The 21,224-nt window shown below is 29.9% G+C and overlaps 1 protein-coding gene across 1 annotated transcript in view; it reads right to left on the bottom strand.

The window, feature by feature from the left end:
- Nucleotides 1-21,224, bottom strand: part of LOC135926685 (anoctamin-4-like) — a 28,039-nt gene continuing 6,815 nt past the window's right edge. Inside the window, exons 8-23 of the mRNA XM_065462616.1 lie at nt 20,955-21,089; nt 16,682-16,784; nt 16,414-16,474; nt 15,377-15,594; nt 14,541-14,705; nt 12,739-12,775; nt 12,069-12,180; nt 9,954-10,005; nt 9,247-9,344; nt 7,935-8,083; nt 7,035-7,169; nt 5,445-5,597; nt 4,654-4,706; nt 3,848-4,104; nt 1,625-1,721; nt 1-639 (exon numbers count right to left, since the gene is read on the bottom strand). Coding sequence (XP_065318688.1) covers nt 1-639; nt 1,625-1,721; nt 3,848-4,104; nt 4,654-4,706; nt 5,445-5,597; nt 7,035-7,169; nt 7,935-8,083; nt 9,247-9,344; nt 9,954-10,005; nt 12,069-12,180; nt 12,739-12,775; nt 14,541-14,705; nt 15,377-15,594; nt 16,414-16,474; nt 16,682-16,784; nt 20,955-21,089 — 2,464 coding nt within the window. The remainder of the gene's footprint in view (nt 640-1,624; nt 1,722-3,847; nt 4,105-4,653; nt 4,707-5,444; nt 5,598-7,034; nt 7,170-7,934; nt 8,084-9,246; nt 9,345-9,953; nt 10,006-12,068; nt 12,181-12,738; nt 12,776-14,540; nt 14,706-15,376; nt 15,595-16,413; nt 16,475-16,681; nt 16,785-20,954; nt 21,090-21,224) is intronic.

The following is a 21,224-nucleotide window of genomic DNA, read 5'->3' as shown; positions in this document are numbered from 1 at the left end:
CTAAAACCAAGTTATCTTTGGAATGGAAGCATCTCTCTCTATCGGAGATGTAAATCTTCTCTTTCCAGATAACACGATGCGAGACCAACCATATTTAGCGTCCATACTCTTTCGCGACGAACGATTTTCTCCTTCAGACTTGGCAGTCTTGCCAATTCGGAATTCGTCAAAATTTTTCGATATTTTATTTTCGAGTAAATCTTTTGAGCGGGACTCGCCGAGTTCATCGTCAGCTTTTATTCGAATTACATCATTTTTTTGATCAAGATTGGCGGGGGTAGTATTCTCATTCATCGTACCGCTTTGAAATTCATTAAAATTAGTTGGCGAATCATGGTCAGACACCTTCTCGACTACTACACTTTTGTCTCGCGCACCCTCCAAGTTTTTGGGATCGATATTTTCGATATTTTTTACGTCCAAACCACCAGCATTTATCTCCCGTTCATTTTCTCTGGCAACACTTTCGGCTCGAGAATTGGGTATATCTGGTTCTGGGGTAATCAGCGGAGAATTGATATCGTACTCGTACAAAGCTCCCCTGAGTAAGAGTCGTTGCCTAGCCAAATGTATTTTGAGAATATAGGGCATATCGGGTATTAGGTAAGCTATTATCTCGGTCATGAGGAACACTAAATGCTTAAAAAGGGATTTTATATTTATTTAAGAAAGAAAAATTATAATAATTCAATGTGGGATGTATATTCGAGGTAAAATTATCAATACGGGACCAATTAAAGCGTGAGGAAACAACGCTCTAATATTATAGATGCAATTACTATACTATAGTATAAGGTCTCATTTATGGTAATTATTTTTCAAAAGCTGGAAAATAATAGGTAAAATTCTATGACTGCGCGATGCGATGAAATGATTTATGCTATAGATTTAAATTTTACTTATTATTTGCTGGCTTTTGAAAAATAACTAGCGATACGTGGTCGCATCGCTTGAAGAGCTTACTATAAATGAAACCTTATATCTCGATTTAAAACAACTGAGAAAAAAAAATGGTATGAAACAATTTTTCAATATGTAACTTAAATGTTATATGTTAAATAATTTTTTATTTTTTGAAATAAAATATTAGGTTGTTTGCTATATTTTAAATTTATTAGTTTTAAATGCCATGTAACTTAATATGTTACCTTTTCTAATACATCAATACCAATGGAAATTAATTTTGAATAAACCCAAAAATTTTATTTCGTCAAATTAAATTTAAAAACACTGTTTCTTTATTTTATTCATTGATATAAATAGCTTAAACTAGATAATATGTTGGGAGAAGTAAAAAAAAATTAAGGGCCTTGGACAAATCAATTTTAATTATTCAAAACAGTTGTTAATTTTGTGAATATTTAATCTCTAAAGGCAGTTACCTCACAATTTCCACTACTTAAATTATTCCTAGGATATCCTAAATTAAAAATATTCTACATCTTTCGAAACGTTGTCATGGTATATGTCAGGATATATTTAGGGCACAGGCGCATGCAAGATTTACTTACGGGAGGAGGGATTATACTCTAATGATAATAGTGTATTATTTATGTGGAGATGGGAGTTGATTTTTTTTTAAAAATAAATATAATATATATTTTTTTAATTCTATATATTAAACCTCAAAAATGATAATAAAGGCCAATCTGGTAACTAATATAACCCAATACTTGTAGCTCAGATTGAAAGGCGGAACGGCAATTCTATAGTCTCGATATCTAAAATTTCAAATAATATTTTTTTAATCAACAAATCGCTATATTATGAATAATCGTTAATTAAATCATTTAAATCGATTGTTTTATTCATATAAAATTACCATTTAAAAAATGAATAATATTTTGAATAAAAAATAGCAGTTTAAAAATCTATTTTTTTAAAAATTGATTATATAAAAATAAACTGAATGTATATAATAAACTTCTATAAAAATTCATTATATTGTTTTTTTTCAATTCAACGAAATGTGCAAAAAATCTGTACAATTATTTATGCCCAGATGGATTTATGCCTAACGTGAATTGGTTTCATAATTATGCCGATCATATATAGATTTTGCAAATGCTGATGGTAAACTGAAGATTCTTTGATTTTTTTTGTACAGATTTTTTAGAGAAATTATTATTATCTTTGTTACTTTTTTTGGGTTAGGATCAGAATATTTTTATTTATAATATTATTTTTCTTCACAAATTTGAATTATTAGTAGGTTGATTTATTTGCTGGGAAGCTATGTTTTGGTTCGACTTATTACTAAACAAGCCTGCGCCGGCTATATAGCTCTAAAAAGTAAGAGCAAAAAAACAAAAAAAAACAATGCCACCAAACACTTAAAACCAAAGTTAATAAGGCTCCTTTCTAAAAGGTGCTAGTTCTTGCTCCTATCATTTTATAAGGAGCTAGCTCCCGCTACTGAGATTTTAAAAGTAGTGCACTCTCGCTACTGAGATTTTAAGTTTTATAATATAAAGTACACAAAATAAAATCATATTTTTTATTTATTTATATATTTAAGTCAAAGATCATGATGATGCATAAAAAAAAAATTTATATTTGCCTTTTTAACAGTAATAAATTTTCAAAATTTGTATTTGGCAAGGGACCACGCATCTGCCCTTAAACTTATATTTTTATAATATAAACCTTTTATCATAACAGCGTTATAATAGATTCTACAGCGATTTACAAAAACCCGAAATCTGCTAAATCATCTAGAAACCCTTTATCTTTACGAATCTTCAAGGTTTTTGCCAATGGCTCTTTCTTCTCTTCTTTCTTTCATGTTATTCAATTCGAAAAAAGGATCTAATTTATATTTGGCGATATTCTCTGATAAATTAACGTTCCTGAGAATTAAATTATTAGGTCCTATGTTATCACATAAATTATCAAGATCTTAAAGTTTTTCGCTTAATATTTTTTTTAAGAATACCATGGATTCATATTATGTATGGACATAGCAAATATCTCCCCAATTTTCTAATTATATTATCATTTATGATTATATTTTGATCATTCCTTAAAGACTGATAATTTTGAAATGAACTTTTGAATATTAATTTTAAATCTCATAAAAGCTTTCTTCGCATCATATGTGACAAATAAATTGATATTGTCGCGGGAACAGAATGAATGTGGTGATAAAAATCATAACTTTCTGCTGTTTTAATTCAGTATACATCCACAAGTTAAAAATTTTCACCCATTTCGCAACTTTTATGCTCAAAAATATTAATTTTCATTATTATATTCAACAAATACATTAATTAAGATTATTCTTTAAATAATTTATTTAATAAATTTAAAAGAGAAGGTCCGCTCCATCCATAAAGGAGCTCCCTCTCTCTCTCCCAAGTTTTGAAGATAGAGGCATTCCAGATAATTTTGGAAAAATGTAGCAACGTACCAGGAAGGCTATACTAGTTTAAAACTTGTTCAGCCTATCAGCAATAAATATCGAAAATAAGTCGAACCAGAACACAGCCTGACAATTCATATTTTTATATTATTCGTTCATTAATTTTCCTATTATATTTCTTCTTATAATTTGGTATTTTATATGCTTATATATGCCAGAGACATGCAGTCCCGGCCCTAATCCCGGCCTGGGCCGGGCCTTAATGTTAATATACCCGGGCCGAGCCAGACCTAAAGATTTTTTTTTTAAATTCCGGGGATGAACCAAATATTTTAAATAGCCATTATTAACTATAAAAATTATAAATAAATATTATGTAGTTTAAAAAAGTTCGGGCCGGGCCGTGCAAATAGTACCTCTGCAGGTCTCTATAGAAAAAAAGGGAAACATATTGGATAAATAAAAAAATAATAATGAATTAAAAACCTACAGACGGTAATATTTTCCTTGTTGGCATAGCTATAACTTCCACTGAAGATTCCATCGATACTTCTTAAAGGTGGCTTAAGGAAGGACAAATTAAAGACGGACAGACTTTGGTTCATGTAACCTACGAGGGTGTATTTATTATAATTGGATTCGTTGTATAGAATATTGTTTTGAGCTGTGGTGTCATATTTCGAAAAATGGTATTTGTAAACCATCATGGGGATAAAGTCGGAAGTAAACGCTATAATCATGGCCTTAAGCAGTGTAGAAATTAGAAAAATAATAATAAAATAAACAAATTTATAGGGTGAATATTGCGAGGGAATTTAGGGTTCTTAAATTTTAAATGGAGGTTGTAAAGATAAAAGGTACCTTTAAAAACTGGGGGTAATAAGTCGATTAAATTTTATCCCAGCAGGCTAGCTCGCGGGCTGAAAAATAATATATTTTGAATAATTAGGACCGGGCCCAAAGAAAATAAAAAGCTCGGCCTGTGCTGAAATTATTTTTAAAAAATAGATAAAATTTATATCAATTAACCAGTCGAAAAATCACATCAGGGATCTACGTAGGCTAGTATTGTTAAGCGGCCCGATCAATATTTTAGCCAAAATAATATTATGAAAGTTTGGAGATTTTGCGTATAGATAGCGGACCTCTATTTGCCAGATCTCGAGGCTTACGTAATATTATTTTAAAATCTTGATCGAGTTTAAAATCGACCCAAATCGGGCCGTTTAACAACACCAATTCACGCTAACCACTATCGCGATAAAATCTTATTCAACCGTGTAAAAACTTACATTGGTAATTACGGCGAATTTAGTAATGACGTTTATTATATCGTACCAAACACCTAAATTTTTTAAAAAAATGAAGAATATATATATATTTTAATTCATTTATTAACCATCAAAATTTTATTTTTTTAATATCATCAAATAATTACTATATTCCAATAATAAACTAACATTTAATTTAAAAAAATATATTGCTCACTGAACTTGATAATTCGTTGTTCACAGCTGCTAATTTACACACTTTGGCGTTAAAGACTTTACAGATGATTTAAATGGTTAAAAAATAAAAAATTGGCATCCTTGCTGAGTGATGCGTATAGAGGTCTGCAATAGGCGGGTTTTTAGCCCTCCCGCCAAAGCACGCCTAAAGGTTTTTAAAATATTTCCAGCATTGAGCGGGTGGCGGGTGGGTTAAAAATATTTTTAAAGTAATACAAGTGTGGGCGAGTGAATTATTACATTTTTTAGGCGAGAGTTTCATATGATAATAAATATGTTTAATTATAAATACATAAAAAAAATAAATAGCTAAACCAGCCATTAAAATAATTTTTAAACATAAGTGGGTTATACAAAATATAAATGGAATGGTGAGTAATTAAAAAAAAAATTATAAGTGAGTAGGCGGGTGGGTAAAAAAAAATTTAAAAAAACAACTTGACGGGCTTTTTGGTTTAGCAGACCTCTAATACGTACTTAGGCATAGCAAGGATTTTGTTTAGGGGAATATCCCCATAAACTTAGTGGGGGGCTTAATTAAGGTTAGACAAAGACAGAGTTGTCTAAAATGAAACCTATATCTTGGGCCCGAAGAGCTATGCTTCTCCTGAATTGAGTAACGAATTTGAAAGCGTCGAGCCGAATCTCTATAATGTTATTGATAAGCGAGAAAAGGGGAGCTAAGGGAAAAGCAGCTACGAACATTGTCGTGAAACCAAATTGTATACCTTTTAAAGTTGTTATATAGCGCTTTATATTAGTTGTTTAACTTCAATTATGTTAACTTTTATTAGTGCTGTAAAACGGCTCGTTTTGAGCCGATTTTTAAAAATGGCCAACTCAATATTTCAACCAGAATAATATTAGGCAAGCCTGAAGATGTGCAATCTTGAGGCTTAGGAAATATTTTTCTGGCTAAATTGAGTAGCAGTTTTTGAGCCGTTAAAAACACTAACTTTTATGTTTTTTAGAAAATTTTTATTTTAACATTTTCTTATATTACTTATTTTATATATGTCGTGTTGGGATATGGAATCTCTTCAATTTTGTATCAGAGTTGAATTTTAAATTTAGAAAATTTTATTTAACCAGAAATGTATTCAATCATATGTAGAGTTAAAACTACCCTGTAAATTATAGGATTAAAATTTATATGGAAAATCGAAAAAAAGGATGATAAATTGAGTGTAGTTCAAAGACTAATGGCTTGTCAGAAATTCACAGTGTTGGTACTCTATAAGTTCCTGAATACATTTCCGGTCATATCTGATTTTCGAAATTTAAAAATCTCTATCAGTAATTGATTTAAAATTAAAAGATTCAGAATTCCTATGGAATTCATATTCCAATACAGCATAATTTTACATCACTGTCAAGTGCCGGATGTGCCCGCAGCCCGGGCCTGGGTTTTGTAATTTTTTTTAATGGGTTTGGGCTTAAATTATTTAAATTTAGCTTATTTAACATAGTTGCCAGCTTGAAATTTTCTTCTTCTAATTATAATATATTTCACGCTGAAATATTATTATTATATTTACATTAAATACATTAAATTAAAATTAAATATAGAATTTGGAAATTTTTTTTAGAACTTATTATGGGCTTGGATATTTTTTTAATATCAAATATGGGCCGAGCCGTGCTAAAATATTTTTATTGAGTACCTGGGCTGCGTATCATAAAATTCAGGCTCATGATGAGGTTCATTCAAAAGCAAAAAAAATATTTAATTATATAGTGCTCGATTAGATTTTCAACGCTGGGTTCGGTTAAACACTCTACCCCCTAAATCATTAAAAAATAATAATAATAGTATTTGGATGAACACAATTTTTTAATGGAAAAAATAAATATGGTTAAAGATTGCGTTTGTGATTTTATGACAATCAGATTGAAAACATTTACTTATAATTCCAATAAAATCTAATTTGATTCCTATCAAATGTAGATAAAGATTAGATCTAGAACGACAAAAATTTTTTTCACACAAATTTGAAGGATAAGTCCTTGATTGTGAAAGAAAAAGTGTTGAATAAAATTATTAAATATTTTTTTACCCTTCTTCTTCATTCTAAATTTTACGATTAAATTTAATATTTAAAAATTTTATTATAGAAAAAATAGATATTCTCCCGATAAAAAAAATCCGCCAAAAAAAATTAAACCCATCTCCAAATATTCATTGAACAATCCCATAGGACCCGGGTTTTCCAAATTGTAATCGTATTGATATTGGGGTATGCCCTTGTCGAGCTCTCCATTGATTTTATCCTTCGCATTAGCGTTGTTTGCCACACCAGCTGGATCGTTATTTTTTTTAAATTTATCATTATTAAGATCAGGGCCTGCATGTCAAGATTTCTTAATGAGAGTTTTTGCACCTATTTAATACACCTTTCTTGTCCAGCCCATAAGTAATTTTGATTGGGGGGAAAAAATCAGAATTAGGAATATGTCGTACTCACTGCAAAACGGTTTCTTACTTTTTAAAAATACATACGGGAGAGATTTAAAAATAAGAAAATATTATGATATATTAATGATAAATTTAATAAGATAATAGTTAAAATTATCCTTTACATAACATGTAAGCATCTATAAAAATATAAATAATATTTTACAGGAACATATTCCCTTTTCATCTAAAAATTTAATTGATAATCCATCAATAAATTTATCTAAACCTGGCCTACCTCCGCAAATGCCTACTTCCTACCCCCCCCCCCCCCTTTAAATTGAAAGCAAACTAGATATAATCCCTCCTCCCGCTCATATATATGTTGGTCAATCTTAAGAACCACTGCAAGTCTATGCCTTAAATATATAAAATTTGAATATTAAACCAACAAAACAGCTGACCACAGCTCATATACACCTACATGAAAAAAAAAGCAAAGCAATTTAAAAACTATTATTATTCATAAGTGTATTTAGGCCCTATTTATAATAAGCGCGATAATAGTGCGATATCGCTCAGCTATGTTTAAATTAAACTGAGTTATCATTTGGCAATATATATGCACCCCTTAAACATTATATTGCCTTTACGACATATGAAGTCTTACGCGTATATTTAACACTTTCATTAAGATTATCTGATATCGCACTGTTGTCATTTTCGTTTGCGGGATTATTGTCCGCGTCTGGGAGCCTGAGACGGGAGGATGATAAGCTTTTGTTAAATGAACGGCGTCGCCACCAATTTGATATTACGCTAGGGATTTCAAGTAGAATAGTATTTTAGATATGAAGTATAACATATTAAATTTTTGAATTAATTGATTTAATCAAAAAAATAAATAAAAACTAAGTTAAAATGGCCACTCATTGCAAAATATATGACGTAACTTCACACTACTAATCTTGAAAATCCAGCTATAAACTAAACTAATTTAAAAAATAGAAAACTAGCGATTACCTCTCCCATCATTCACTCTCATTTCCCTCAAAAAATAAAAACAATTCCTGAATTTTGTCAAACATTTCAATCTAGTCATTATTTATTCATCACTTGATAATTATAAGAGTGAAAAAACAATCTTTTTTTTTGTTTTTTTTACTTCACATTCCTAGTTCCAACTAATTTCATTTTTGGAAAATTGAGTTAGGGTTATTATTTTATCCTTTTAAACCATATAAATGATTATATATCTTAATGAAAATTAAAATTAATGATTATATAACTTAATAAAAATTAAAATTAATTTACAGCAAAATTATTTCATTTACAAAATTTTAAATAATTAATTATTAATAAAATTGTTTGCCTAAAGATGCACACTAATAAAAGTAATACATTTAAACCTAGTCTATTTAATTTTTAAATGAGATTGAGAGGTTTGTCAAGCCCCGGGGGTTTACCTAACCCCAGTCTCCCCTAGGTGTATTTATGATTTAAAATTTTTAAGACCTACCTAACTCTCAATTTCTTAAACCTTACCTTCCAGGTAAATAAATTATATTTATAATAGTATGTTAACTTGGTTTACTATATTAAAATGTGCAGCCTTTATTTATAAAATTAAATGAGTGACAATAATTAAAATCTAACTTCTTTTTTATTAGGCTGTTTAGAGGAAAATAAATAGCCTGTCAAACAGATTGCTATTTAAAAATAATCTAAGCAATTAACACGGCCTAATTGCTTAATAACGATAACTAGATGGGGTGTTTTTTTTTCAAAATGGTTTACCTGGAATTGAATGAAGTTAGATTTATAGAACCTTCATAAAAATAATCAAGTTATAACCAGGGTTCTGGGGGAGGGGGTAACATGATCGACATTAGGAGAGGGAGGGGATTATGAATGGCTGTGTCAATATTAATTTGGCAGGATTATAGGATTCATAGAGTAATCTATAAAAAAAGTGTTTTTACGGAAGAAATATTTCCTGTATAGTGTCGTACATTTGTTGCCCAATCATAATGACTGCGAATTGGATAAAAAGCTCGGCCATACATCCTGCTGGTTCGCACTAATTTCATTTAGGGAAAAAAAATATATAACTCGAGCATCTACAAAAGGCCTTGCCAAACCCTCCTATAAAGATTATGAAAGAACAACCGAAGTTTGCCCCAACCCTCTAAGAAACATGATTACTAAATTTTATAAAATGTATGTTTAGCCTCCTAATAGATTAGTATAAGCAGAGCTCGAGGCTTAGAATTAAATATTAGCCCGTTAGAGTGTTCTAGTAGTGATTCTAAATTCTTAGCATTATAAGCAATAAATATATTTTTTTTATATCTATAATGGATATATAAAAGAAAAAATGAATATTATATATAATCGAATAATGAATATAAACCTAATTAATATTAGCAAATATTATTGAAATAATCCAAGGGTAATTTTAAATGGATGAGCAATTTTATAAAAAAAATCTAATATTTTATCCAGAAAAATATTACGCAACCCTGAAGATTTTTCTCATAGATGGTACAAACGTTTAGACATCTATTAGAGAATTCTGGAGGCTTAAGCATTTTTTTTCTGGCTTAAATATAGAATTAGCCGTTTTTAAAAAGCGACTAGGTGGGTGACGGCTTTTTAAAAAATATATATATATATATACTTATTATACCGGGTCTTGTCTAAATCCAAATATCTTGTTGTCTCCAGTAGGATCTCCATATCTATTTTGAAAATAATAAAATTTAAAAAAAAAATACTTTAAACGGAAAAGAGAAAATTCTACAGAATTTTACTCAAATCATCATTTAGTGATTTAAATATATTATCAGACCAATTTTAAACTTTTAACAAAAATTATGAATAATTTAGTAAGGGTTATGGATAAGGAAAATAAAATAAATGATAGATGGTTAAGGGGATGCGCCGATACTTGTTTTTTTTACACTTGCCGATTTGACTTGTAACTTTTACCTAAATTTTGCGGATCTCATAATAATTTTGCGAGGGTATGGGACAAGAAATATTTACAAAACAAAATGACTTTAGATTACCATATTGGTTCATTAATAAAATTCTAAGTATAGTTAACACTTTATTTAAAAAAAATAAATTTATTGTTAACGTAGAGAAGACTTATGATCTCGAGTTCCTATGGATTTAATATGGAGGGTTTGAAAAAATAGACTTCGAAACCATAATATAAAATAAATGAATTTAATAAAGTGATAATTTAAGCAGTGACGGAATCTGCAAAGATTGATTTGAATGTTAATGTTGCGTTGCATCGAGGGTCAGCTTTACCCATTTTTATTTATATAATTATTTAATACAATTACTGTAGTTATAGACTATGTGTAAATATGTGTTAATGAAAAAAAAATAATTGGAGAGGCAGCTTAAAAAGTTTAAGAAAAGAATGGAGAAATTTGGGATAACGGTAAATAGTAAAAAAGCGACTTGTATGATGTTTAGATATTCGTTAATCTCACCTGGAAATGGAAGCTAAGGAGGTCAATTCTTTCATATATTTGGGGTCGACTTTGCAAGGTTATAGCAGATAAAATGGGGGTTTATGTAAAAGAACTAGAATTTCCTGGGGAAGATGAAGAGTTATGAACAAACTTTTACTAGAAAAAGGTATGAAACTTAACCTTAAGTGTAAAAAATGCTGATCAGTGATTAAGTTGGGTTTGAATTAAATTTTGGGCCAAAAGAAAAGCAGAGGAAAACGTTATGAGTTTTTACAGATCTAAATGTAGAACCATGTGAGATATGTATTTATTAAATAGGTAATAACGTTAATTTGGTTATGTAGAAATGAAAGGGAGATTAAAAGCTGAAGGTAAACATAGATGAGACAGAAAAATATAAAATGGTGGATGTGATTGTAGAAGACGTACGGAACCTAAATCTAACATATAACATAACATGATAAATGACAAAAAAGCACTGAGGACTAGAATTAAGGGTATGTGCTCATGATATTAAAAAAGAAAGAAAGAAAGAAAGAAAGAAAGAAAGAAAGAAAGAAAGAAAGAAAGAAAGAAAGAAAGAAAGAAAGAAAGAAAGAAAGAAAGAAAGAAAGAAAGAAAGAAAGAAAGAAAGAAAGAAAGAAAGAAAGAAAGAAAGAAAGAAAGAAAGAAAGAAAGAAAGAAAGAAAGAAAGAAAGAAAGAAAGAAAGAAAGAAAGAAAGAAAGAAAGAAAGAAAGAAAGAAAGATGAAAAGAAAGAAAGATGAAAAGAAAGAAAGAATAAATATAACGTTTTTAATTTTGGGATTTAAGCAACGCAAATTAATCGGAAACGTGAAAAATATTCTTACGAGCTGTAATCTATAAAGATGACTAAAAATATTGTACAAAAAATTGTGGAAATTTTTAAACGCAAGCATCCAATATATTATCATGCGACCTAATTGAGATGTCTTTTTTTTGTATTAATATAATTATCTTAATATTAATGTTGAATAACAAATAATCGTAACTCGAAATCCTCTGTAAATTCTCAATTTATAGGATCATTAAACATCTAGGTAGAACTTTAGGTTATAATAATCGACAAAGATTTCGAATTTTATGAAATAAATTATTATATATTTCTTTAAAAAAATATCTTTAAAAGGGTTATGAATCCAACTAATTAGTAAATCGAATATAGATATCAAATCGGTTAATATTAAAATAATCCGATTAGATATCTTTTAAAAAGTCAATATTGACTCCTATACCAGAAATCCGTACGGGCCTAAATATAAAGTTGTTTTAAAAAAAAATGTCGACCGTTACCTTCCTTTGAAAAAAGCAATGTATATCAGAGACGAGTAGTAGTTGATGAATTGGAAAAGAAACATCTTAATAGTATAACTGTCTTCATAATCTGTACTCGTTCGGGGACATTCTTGGAAAATTATTTTTTCCCGTAAAATCAATTTTATTACATATATATAAATATAAACAAAGGGCTGGTCTGATCTAAGCCGGCCCGGTCCAATACAGGCAATGAGCCTCAAAAATTTAATATCCAAGCCAGTATGGAAAATACAAAGCCTCACTCAAACAGGGAAATTATTTTTACCAATTATATTTACGCAATAACTTTTTATTTAAAATAAAAATGTTTATAATCAAACTGAAATAAGGGCAGATCTAGAAAAATTTGTAAAGGGAAGGGGGGATTGTTGTAATTAGAGGAATTGGGGGGGGGGGGGTTTATAATTTGTTTTAACACACCGAATATTAAGGGGGGGGGAAGAAAAAATTTAAATATAAAATATAAATAAAAAAGTATAAAAAGTTAAAATTCAACTCTCTCCCTCATAGACATTATTTCAAGGAAAAGAAGGTGCGTTATGAGTTAATCGTACTGGGGTATAACTTAATCAATTATATATCCAATTTATTTAAGGTATCGCAAATATAACATATATTATATATAATTCAAATAACGTGAAAATACCTATGTTAGTCAAAATGGTTGCTATTTTTGAGTAAACCTTTAAAAAAAATTTTTTTTTTAAAAACATTTATAATTATTTGATTAGTTAGAAATGTATTATGTCTAGTGCATAGGCGTAGCCGGGGGGGGCAAAGGGAAAATCCCTTTTCTTTAGAAATATATCACTTTTTGTGTAAATCATTTTAAGCTAATAAAAAATAACCCCCCTTAGTCCTCTCCCCACTCCCTGACCCCTAAAAATGTATGCATATAACTTAAACAATAATTTGGAAGAAAGATGTAAAAGTTAATATTTTTTTATAAAAATATTCATCATAATTTATAAATTTTTGGAAAATAGCATTTATATATAAAAAAGAGTGAACCAAAAATGCTTTTTAAGAAATGGAATATAAGATAAGTCTTAAGACAAAAGTTAAATGTATTATAATTATTAATAGTAGATCCATAAAATCACTAAATAATATAATATATCAAATATAATTTTTTATAAAGTGAGTAATTTTAATTTATTTATCTTAATAAAAGTAAAATATAATTATAAAACTATTGATAAAATTAAATTATAAATTAAATTAAAAAATTAAAGGCAAATACAAACAGTGTAATATTTTATGTCTTAGATTTACAGTATATCTAATTTTATCAATTATCATATGACAATCAAGTAATTTTTACCAATCTAGCGAATTATATATTTTAAAACTATAAAATATTGATAAGGACATCAGAAAATATCTTTTAAAGACATTGTGAAATAAATAATATAAAGAATTTTTAATATTTTTTTTAAAATAAGATGGCGTTAAATAATTGAATGCAAAATGTTGCATTATTTATTATCAAGAGTATTAATTAGTAAAATTTGTTAAAATATCAACTGTAATAAATTCTCTAATTGTAAAGCATGTCTGTAAAATGGAATTTTACCTAGTATTTTGTAACAAATTCTATATAATAGAGGAATATCAACTATATGCCTAATTACATTTTCTAAATAAATTTCTTATACTTGTTTGGAATAAATTATTACCATGCTTTTATATTAATGTATATACAAGTAATTTATTGTATTTTATATAAACTAATATCATATAGGCTTATTTTTTTTTATTAAAATTAACCTCCTATCTTGTATGACTATATATAAACTAAGGTAACCCGGCCGACGGCCAGGCAAAAGCGCAAAGGCCCACCCAAAAGGGGGTCTGGGGCGAAGCACCCAGTAATTTTTAATTTCCCCCCCCCCTTAGAAAATCCTGGCTACGCCTATGGTCGTGTATAGAGTAGCGACCTAAAAAATTGCACACCCGCGGGCCATTGAAGGCGCGGCTTTTGTGGCCTATTGCGTTTATCCTGATATTTAAAGAAAAGGTTATAACATAGGGAATAAATCTCAAACTCTTTTATTACCTTTATTACTATTAAGCATAAAATTTTAATAATTCAGCATAGTTTTACAAATTTAATGATTGTTTATCTATTTTAATTGATAATAATATTTTATAAGAAAATGAATAGTAAATATTTCCTACATTTCTGATTATTTATTTTAAAATTTTTCTTATTTTTTTCCCATTTTTGTAATTGTAATATTGTTAAATCAGGCACTAAAAGAAGAGTAAAAAGGCAAAATAGGCGTATGCAGGATTTTGCTAAGGGGAAAGAAGTAATTGGAAATATAAAGGTCCACTTATTGTAGGCCTTTGGCATATAAGGTTTTTAAAATTAAACACGAATTAAATTAATTACTAATTTGAAGGCTAATTTACGGTAAAACTGAGTTTTAGAAAAAAACTAACTTTATTGAGCAAAAGGATGGCTATAAGGTTGATAGCGGCTGAAGTTATATTTGTGGTTAATCTGGCATTTTGGCGAATAATCTTGTCTCTTTTAGAATAAAGTACTGAAAGGATAGATAGCTTATACACGATAATACCGAAAACTATTCCGACCACCATGATTAACTATTTTTTTTAAGATATTAAATTTAAAATAAAATTTTCAATTTCTAGGAATATACCTTTATTTATTTATTTTCTTTCCTTCTTTTCCTTCCTTCTTTTCTTTCTTTCTTTCTTTCTTTCTTTCTTTCTTTCTTTCTTTCTTTCTTTCTTTCTTTCTTTCTTTCTTTCTTTCTTTCTTTCTTTCTTTCTTTCCTTCCTTCCTTCCTTCCTTCCTTCCTTCCTTCCTTCCTTCCTTCCTTCCTTCCTTCCTTCCTTCCTTCCTTCCTTCCTTCCTTCCTTCCTTCCTTCTTCCTTCCTTCCTTTCTTCCTTCCTTCCTTCCTTCCTTCCTTCCTTCCTTCCTTCCTTCCTTCCTTCCTTCCTTCCTTCCTTCCTTCCTTCCTTCCTTCCTTCCTTCCTTCCTTCCTTCCTTCCTTCCTTCCTTCCTTCCTTCCTTCCTTCCTTCCTTCCTTCCTTCCTTCCTTCCTTCCTTCCTTCCTTCCTTCCTTCCTTCCTTCCTTCCTTCCTTCCTTCCTTCCTTCCTTCCTTCCTTCCTTCCTTCCTTCCTTCCTTCCTTCCTTCCTTCCTTCCTTCCTTCCTTCCTTCCTTCCTTCCTTCCTTCCTTCCTTCCTTCCTTCCTTCCTTCCTTCCTTCCTTCCTTCCAACCTTATTGTCATTTTTCAAAAGCGCTTACAAAAGTTAAGACAGTGATAGCGGCCCCCATAAGCCTTATGGCTTTGCTATAAAGTGGGAGATATGGCTCCAACATATTTGTGATGGGATTTTTCCTCAGCGTTTTAACTTGATTCTCATATTCCGGTCGCACTATTTCCTCCTCCTCAAAATCCTTCGTATCCCAGTCCCAGGATAATTCGTTTTGCTTACGTTTCCATAGCTCAAGGAAAAATGTGGCTATGTAAATTCATATCATTTTTAATGTTATATTAATTAAAATCAATTTTTTGAAACATGGCTTGTCCCGGAAGGGTAAATATATAAAAGCCAAACCAGTTTCATCAGTAATATTTTATACATAAGGCAAGCCTGAAAATGAGTAATTTTTTTATTTGTTCTCAGAAAAGCTATTAATAATGCACAAAATTAGTTTTGTAAAATGGCTCAATTTTTTTAAAAAACGGCGAACTCAATATTTTAGCCACAAAATATTACTCTTACCTGGGAATTTTGCTCATAGATTGCAGAAAGGCTTGGACATCTATTTAATAAAATATTGAGGCTTGCATAACATTATTTTGGCTGATTAATTTTAAAAAAATTTGGCTAAATTGACTCGTTTAACCATTACTAAAATTACCGAGATATTGGCTTTTATTTTTTATTAATCATAACAAAACAAGTTACAAAAATCAACATGATTATTTATTTAATTAAATGGAATCTCAATCTTCATAATTATTATTCCCTCGATGAGAGAAACATTCTTAGCGCACGGTCTGGTTTTACATCTTAGGGTAGATTAGTTTATAAATTTTTATATAGATATTGTAATTTTATTTAATTCATGTAGTTAATTAATTATTGACCATTCAAAACAAATGTGCTATGATAATTTAAAGTTATCAAGTAATTATTGTATTAAGTGAACTTTTGACCATTCAAAACAAATATGATAATTTAAAGTTATCAAGTTTTTATTGTATAAGTGAACTTTTGACAATTCAATCAATGCATATAATAGGTGGTAAAAATAATTTTTATAACGCTTCTTACACCAAAAAGACATGAAGACTGCAAAGGCGATAGTTGCTGGATTATCGAACAAATACGTAAGCTAAAATTAATAAATTTTTTTAAATTATTTATTCTATGATTTTTTTAAATTTTATATAAATAATTTTAAAATATATCGATGGAAAATTTTATAATGAAATATTATATTATTTTTTTTTCTAATGCTTACTTTTATCAAATTTAATAAATATTAAAATTTTTATTAGACAAAAATTTGCGAGGGAAAAAAAATGTCGCATAATTTCACTTTGGAATATAGGCAAGAGTCGTAAAGTTTCCAAAAAGTGCACGCATCGCACAATGGGCACATGGTTAAATTACCAATTCCATTTTTGTCGCAGATTTCTTTACTTTTTTAAAAAATAATAATATATATATATAAGATTATATTAAACGCAGCAGTGTATCCTCATCTCAGTTGGCGAGGTGTAAAAATAAAAATTATTTAGCCAGAATTTATTTTTCAAAGAAAGAGAAGATACATATTGGAGATCTTCTAAAATTGGCCAGGTCCGAACGGGCTATTTAAAAAAAAATTATTTAAGGCTGGGTCGAATAAAAAGAATTGTTTTTTTGGAGGAAAAATAAAAAAAATTAATCCGCCCCTCCTTTTTGGCGCTCGTCTTGTTTCCTTAACCAAACCGGATGGTGGTGTTAGACCAATAGCCATAGGATCGTTTTTTCGTAGATTAGTAGCCAAGGTCATAGTCAATAGGATCCGTTCTAAGGCCAGTTCCCTCCTTTTTCCCGCTCAGTTAGGATTTGGAGTCAGGGGCGGATGTGAAGTGGCCTAACATGTAGCTCGTATTTTTATAAATACTGAGGCTGAAAAGGTTTTCTGTAAGTTAGATTTCAGAAATGCCTTCAATAGCATTCATAGGAGCTCATTCCTACCCTCCTTCCTACAACATTTTCCTAAATATTGTAATTTTCTTAATTCTTGCTACGGTTTTCCCTCGTTGCTTAAATTCGGAAAATTTTCCATATTCTCTGAAGAGGGGATCCAGCAAGGTGATCCACTAGGTCCCTTGCTCTTTACATTAGGTATTCAGGACTTTATAAAAAATTTGAAACCAGATTTCAATTTAGATCTAAATCTATGGTATCTCGACGATGGCTCGTTTGGCGGATCTTTACCCAATGTTTTGTCGGCCATCGAGTACGTTGAGATAGAAGCCTCTAAAATTGGCCTTTCCCTTAATAGGAAGAAATGCGAAATCTCCTCTCTTAACAACGTGGTTTTTATCCCTCCCCCTGATTTTAAAATTATCTTGCACGAGGATCTCTGTCTTTTGGGTTCTCCTATCGGCTCCTCATCTTCCTTCTGTCAAAATTTTTTTGACAATCTGATCCAATCTCTCTTTCACTCTCTTAAGATTCTTCCTCATCTCCCCAAGCATCAGTTCTTTTTCCTCACAAAAAAATGCTTGTTCTTACCTAAATTCTTACATATCTTTAAATCTTCTCCTGCTTTCCAATATGATCACCTTCTGAAGTCCTTCGATTTAAAATTTAAACATTTTATCGAATCGCTTTTAGTCCTAAACTTTTCCGACTTTAATTGGTCCTTTGCCTCTATGCCCGCTTTCCGGGGTGTATAGGGTTGAACGATCCCCTTTTAACCTCTGCCAAACAATCTTGGCTAACTCTAGTTCTTGAAGGATCCGGGCAGCTAGTCTCCAGCCATCTAAAGAGCTTCCTGGGCCCCATGCTTCAATGTGCTTTTGAAAAACTTTATTCGTTTGCCGATATAACTAACCTTCAACTACTCAGAAACGCAAAAAAAAATTCTAACGGCCATGAATGGCTAGACGCGATTCCGAGTGGTAAAAAGGAAACGTTACTCACAAACGACGAGTTCCAAATTGCCATTGGTCATAGGCTAGGTTGCCTTATCCCTTCTGTTGACACCTGTGCGGCATGTAATAAGCAGGTGGATCTATTCTCTAGGCATTGTTTCTCTTGCCTCAAAGTCAGTGGCCGTTTCTTGAGACACGACAACATAAATAGGTTAATCGGCAAATCTTTGATTTCGGCCGGTTTCCCCAATAGCTTGGAGCCGTTAGGTCTCCTAAATGAGGATGGTAAGCGTCCCGATGGCATGTCTTTGACATCTTGGCACTGTGGCAAAAGACTTGTCTGGGATGTCTCTTGCGTTACCTCTTTCCCTGCTAACAGAAACTCTGACCCCTTGGATCTCCAAGAAACTAATAAAATCAACAAATATAGATCCCTCATTAATTCTTTTATTTTTATCCCCCTAATTTTCAGCGTTTTGGGGAACCTAGATCCCCAATCCCAAAAATTCTTAAATCAATTGGGAAAAAAAATCTCAATAAGGACAGGGGGGAAAAACGAGTCCCTGTCCCTCAAACAAAAGATACAATTCGAAATCTTAAGAGGGAACTATAAGTGTTTCTTTGAAACACTCTCTTTTCCCGCCTAGTTCTATATGTATAATCATGTTTTTATGATATAATGGCTATAATAATAAAATTTTATTGCAATTTTTTTTATTTTCATAATGATTTAAATAAAATTTTAGAACACAATAAATTTGACAATACAATGCAAATAAACTTTCATGAAGTCATTCTTTCATTTTAAAAAATAAATTGGTTGTATTGAATTTTATGATCAAAGATGATAGGGGTTTGGTGCACGCTCATTATATTAAAAGTAAATTGTAATTTTCTGTTCTAGCCTTATATCATTTTTACACAGTTTATATTAAGATTCTTTAATCTGCTGCTACTGGCAGAGAGCAAAATGTGTTTTGAGCAAAAATTACATTCATTAATTCCAATATTTTACCATTTCTCCAGCAATATATAGTCGTCGTATTACAGAATGAGATATGTATCGTGGCATATTTTTAGACATATAAAATTATTTTTTTTGCTAATTTCCAAGAATTTTCATTATTTATTGAACTTTTTACCCTACCTTAAGAATTTTATATTTCAAAAATTTTAAAGTATTTTTATACAAATAAACTGATCTCTTAATAGTTTTTCTTTATTTAATTTTTATTCAGTTGTTCGTTTTAGTATTTTTTATACAGTTCGTTTTTTTTAAAATACTCGATTAATAAATATTAAAAAAATTAAAAAATAGCAAGGTCTCTATTACCTCAATGTTGGTAATATTGTATTTTTTCAGTTTTTTCTTCTGTTTAGATTATTCAATTTTGGGATATAAAATTGATATATCAAAACAAAGGGGGAAATTATTTTCTGTGGGAATTTCTTTTTCCTGGTGGAATTACTTTCCAAGTGATTTTTTTTCCCCGATAATTAATTAGTGGTTACCATGCATTATCATTATTAGTGTTGTTATACGGCTCGTTTTGAGCCGATTATTAAAAACGGCTAACTCAATATTTTAGCCAGAAAAATATTGCCTAAGTCTCGAGATTTCGCTAATAGATGTCCAAACCTTTGTTCCTTCTACAAACAAAATCTTCAGGCTTGCGTAATATTATTCTAGATGAAATATTGAATTAGAATCATATTTATAAAATGGCAGCCGTGGAAATTACAGATTCTGAACTGAGGCGCAGAAAGTTGGGGTTAGAACCGACTTGGGCGGGAAAAAAAAATTTGGGTCAATTTTTATTTTTAGACGCAAAGTAGGGTTTTTTCGATAAAAAAACGGATAATTTTAGGGCTTCTATAAGAAATAAAATACGAATTCGGGATTCCCTCAAATCTTATCATTTCATGTAGAGCATTTGGATAACCAAGATATGGTTATTTATTTATTTGTAGAATATTTATAAAATTTATAGATTTATTTATTTGTAGGAAGCTTATTTGGGTATACAATACTAATATCTATTATATTTTATACAAGTCGTATTAGAATCAAAGACCTTTATGGCTCTAAATATTTTGAGGTTAGGTCTAGGTTCGCAATAAAATTTATAGGCCCCATATTTAATATTTTCATTGTGATTCTTAATCTCTCAATTATAAATCATTGATTGGGAGTAATTTTTAAATATAAAAATCCTATTTGACAGGTAAGGCATTCGAACATGTCGGAGCAAGTAAAAAAAAAATGTTTGATTTGGTGACCGGGCTGGATAAATTTTAAAAAAAATAAAATTCTGCCTATATAGAGATTAGCTTAGTCTATTTATTTTATAGCCCTTTATTTTATGCATAATAATAGACCCGGCTTCCCCTATAAGTCGAATCATTTGCAAATTTTAGTTAAGCCGATTACAATTTATAAGAGTTATATATGTTTATATCTTCAAATAATTGTAAAAAATCTCCAATAATTATATAAATATAAAATCAGATAAGGTTAAAATATACTAAAATGTTTTATTAGTTAATAACAGATAGGGAAACCCGTAGATATATTATTCCAAGAATTATGACGAGGCGAAATATACCGAAGTGTGTAATATCTACTATAATATCAATGATAATTGATTAGTTTTTCGCCTTTTACAATACCCAATAATAATCCTTAATATATTTTTAAAGAGGGAACATTAATAAGCTTACATGGGAACAAAATTATCTATCGTCAAAAGTCCGTAAAAGAAGCACAAGAACCCGAATAATGCAGCAGGTACGAGCATCTTGGTGTAAAATCCGAGCCAGGCAAAATATATGGCTATTTTTTCGCCAAAGTATTTTCTGTTTAAAAATTATTTTTTTTATTAATTATCTGAGGAAAAACCATAAATTTATAATGACAATGTCGTCAAAGGCAGAGACTAAATTCTTATTCTTACGTAGAATTTATCAAAGTTAACACCGAACGAGGGTTTA

The sequence above is a fragment of the Gordionus sp. m RMFG-2023 genome, chromosome 3 (assembly GCF_954871325.1).
Source record: "Gordionus sp. m RMFG-2023 chromosome 3, tfGorSpeb1-WG-v2, whole genome shotgun sequence".
Lineage (NCBI taxonomy): Eukaryota > Metazoa > Nematomorpha > Gordioida > Chordodea > Parachordodidae > Gordionus > Gordionus sp. m RMFG-2023.
This window is presented reverse-complemented; position numbering and strand designations above follow the sequence as displayed.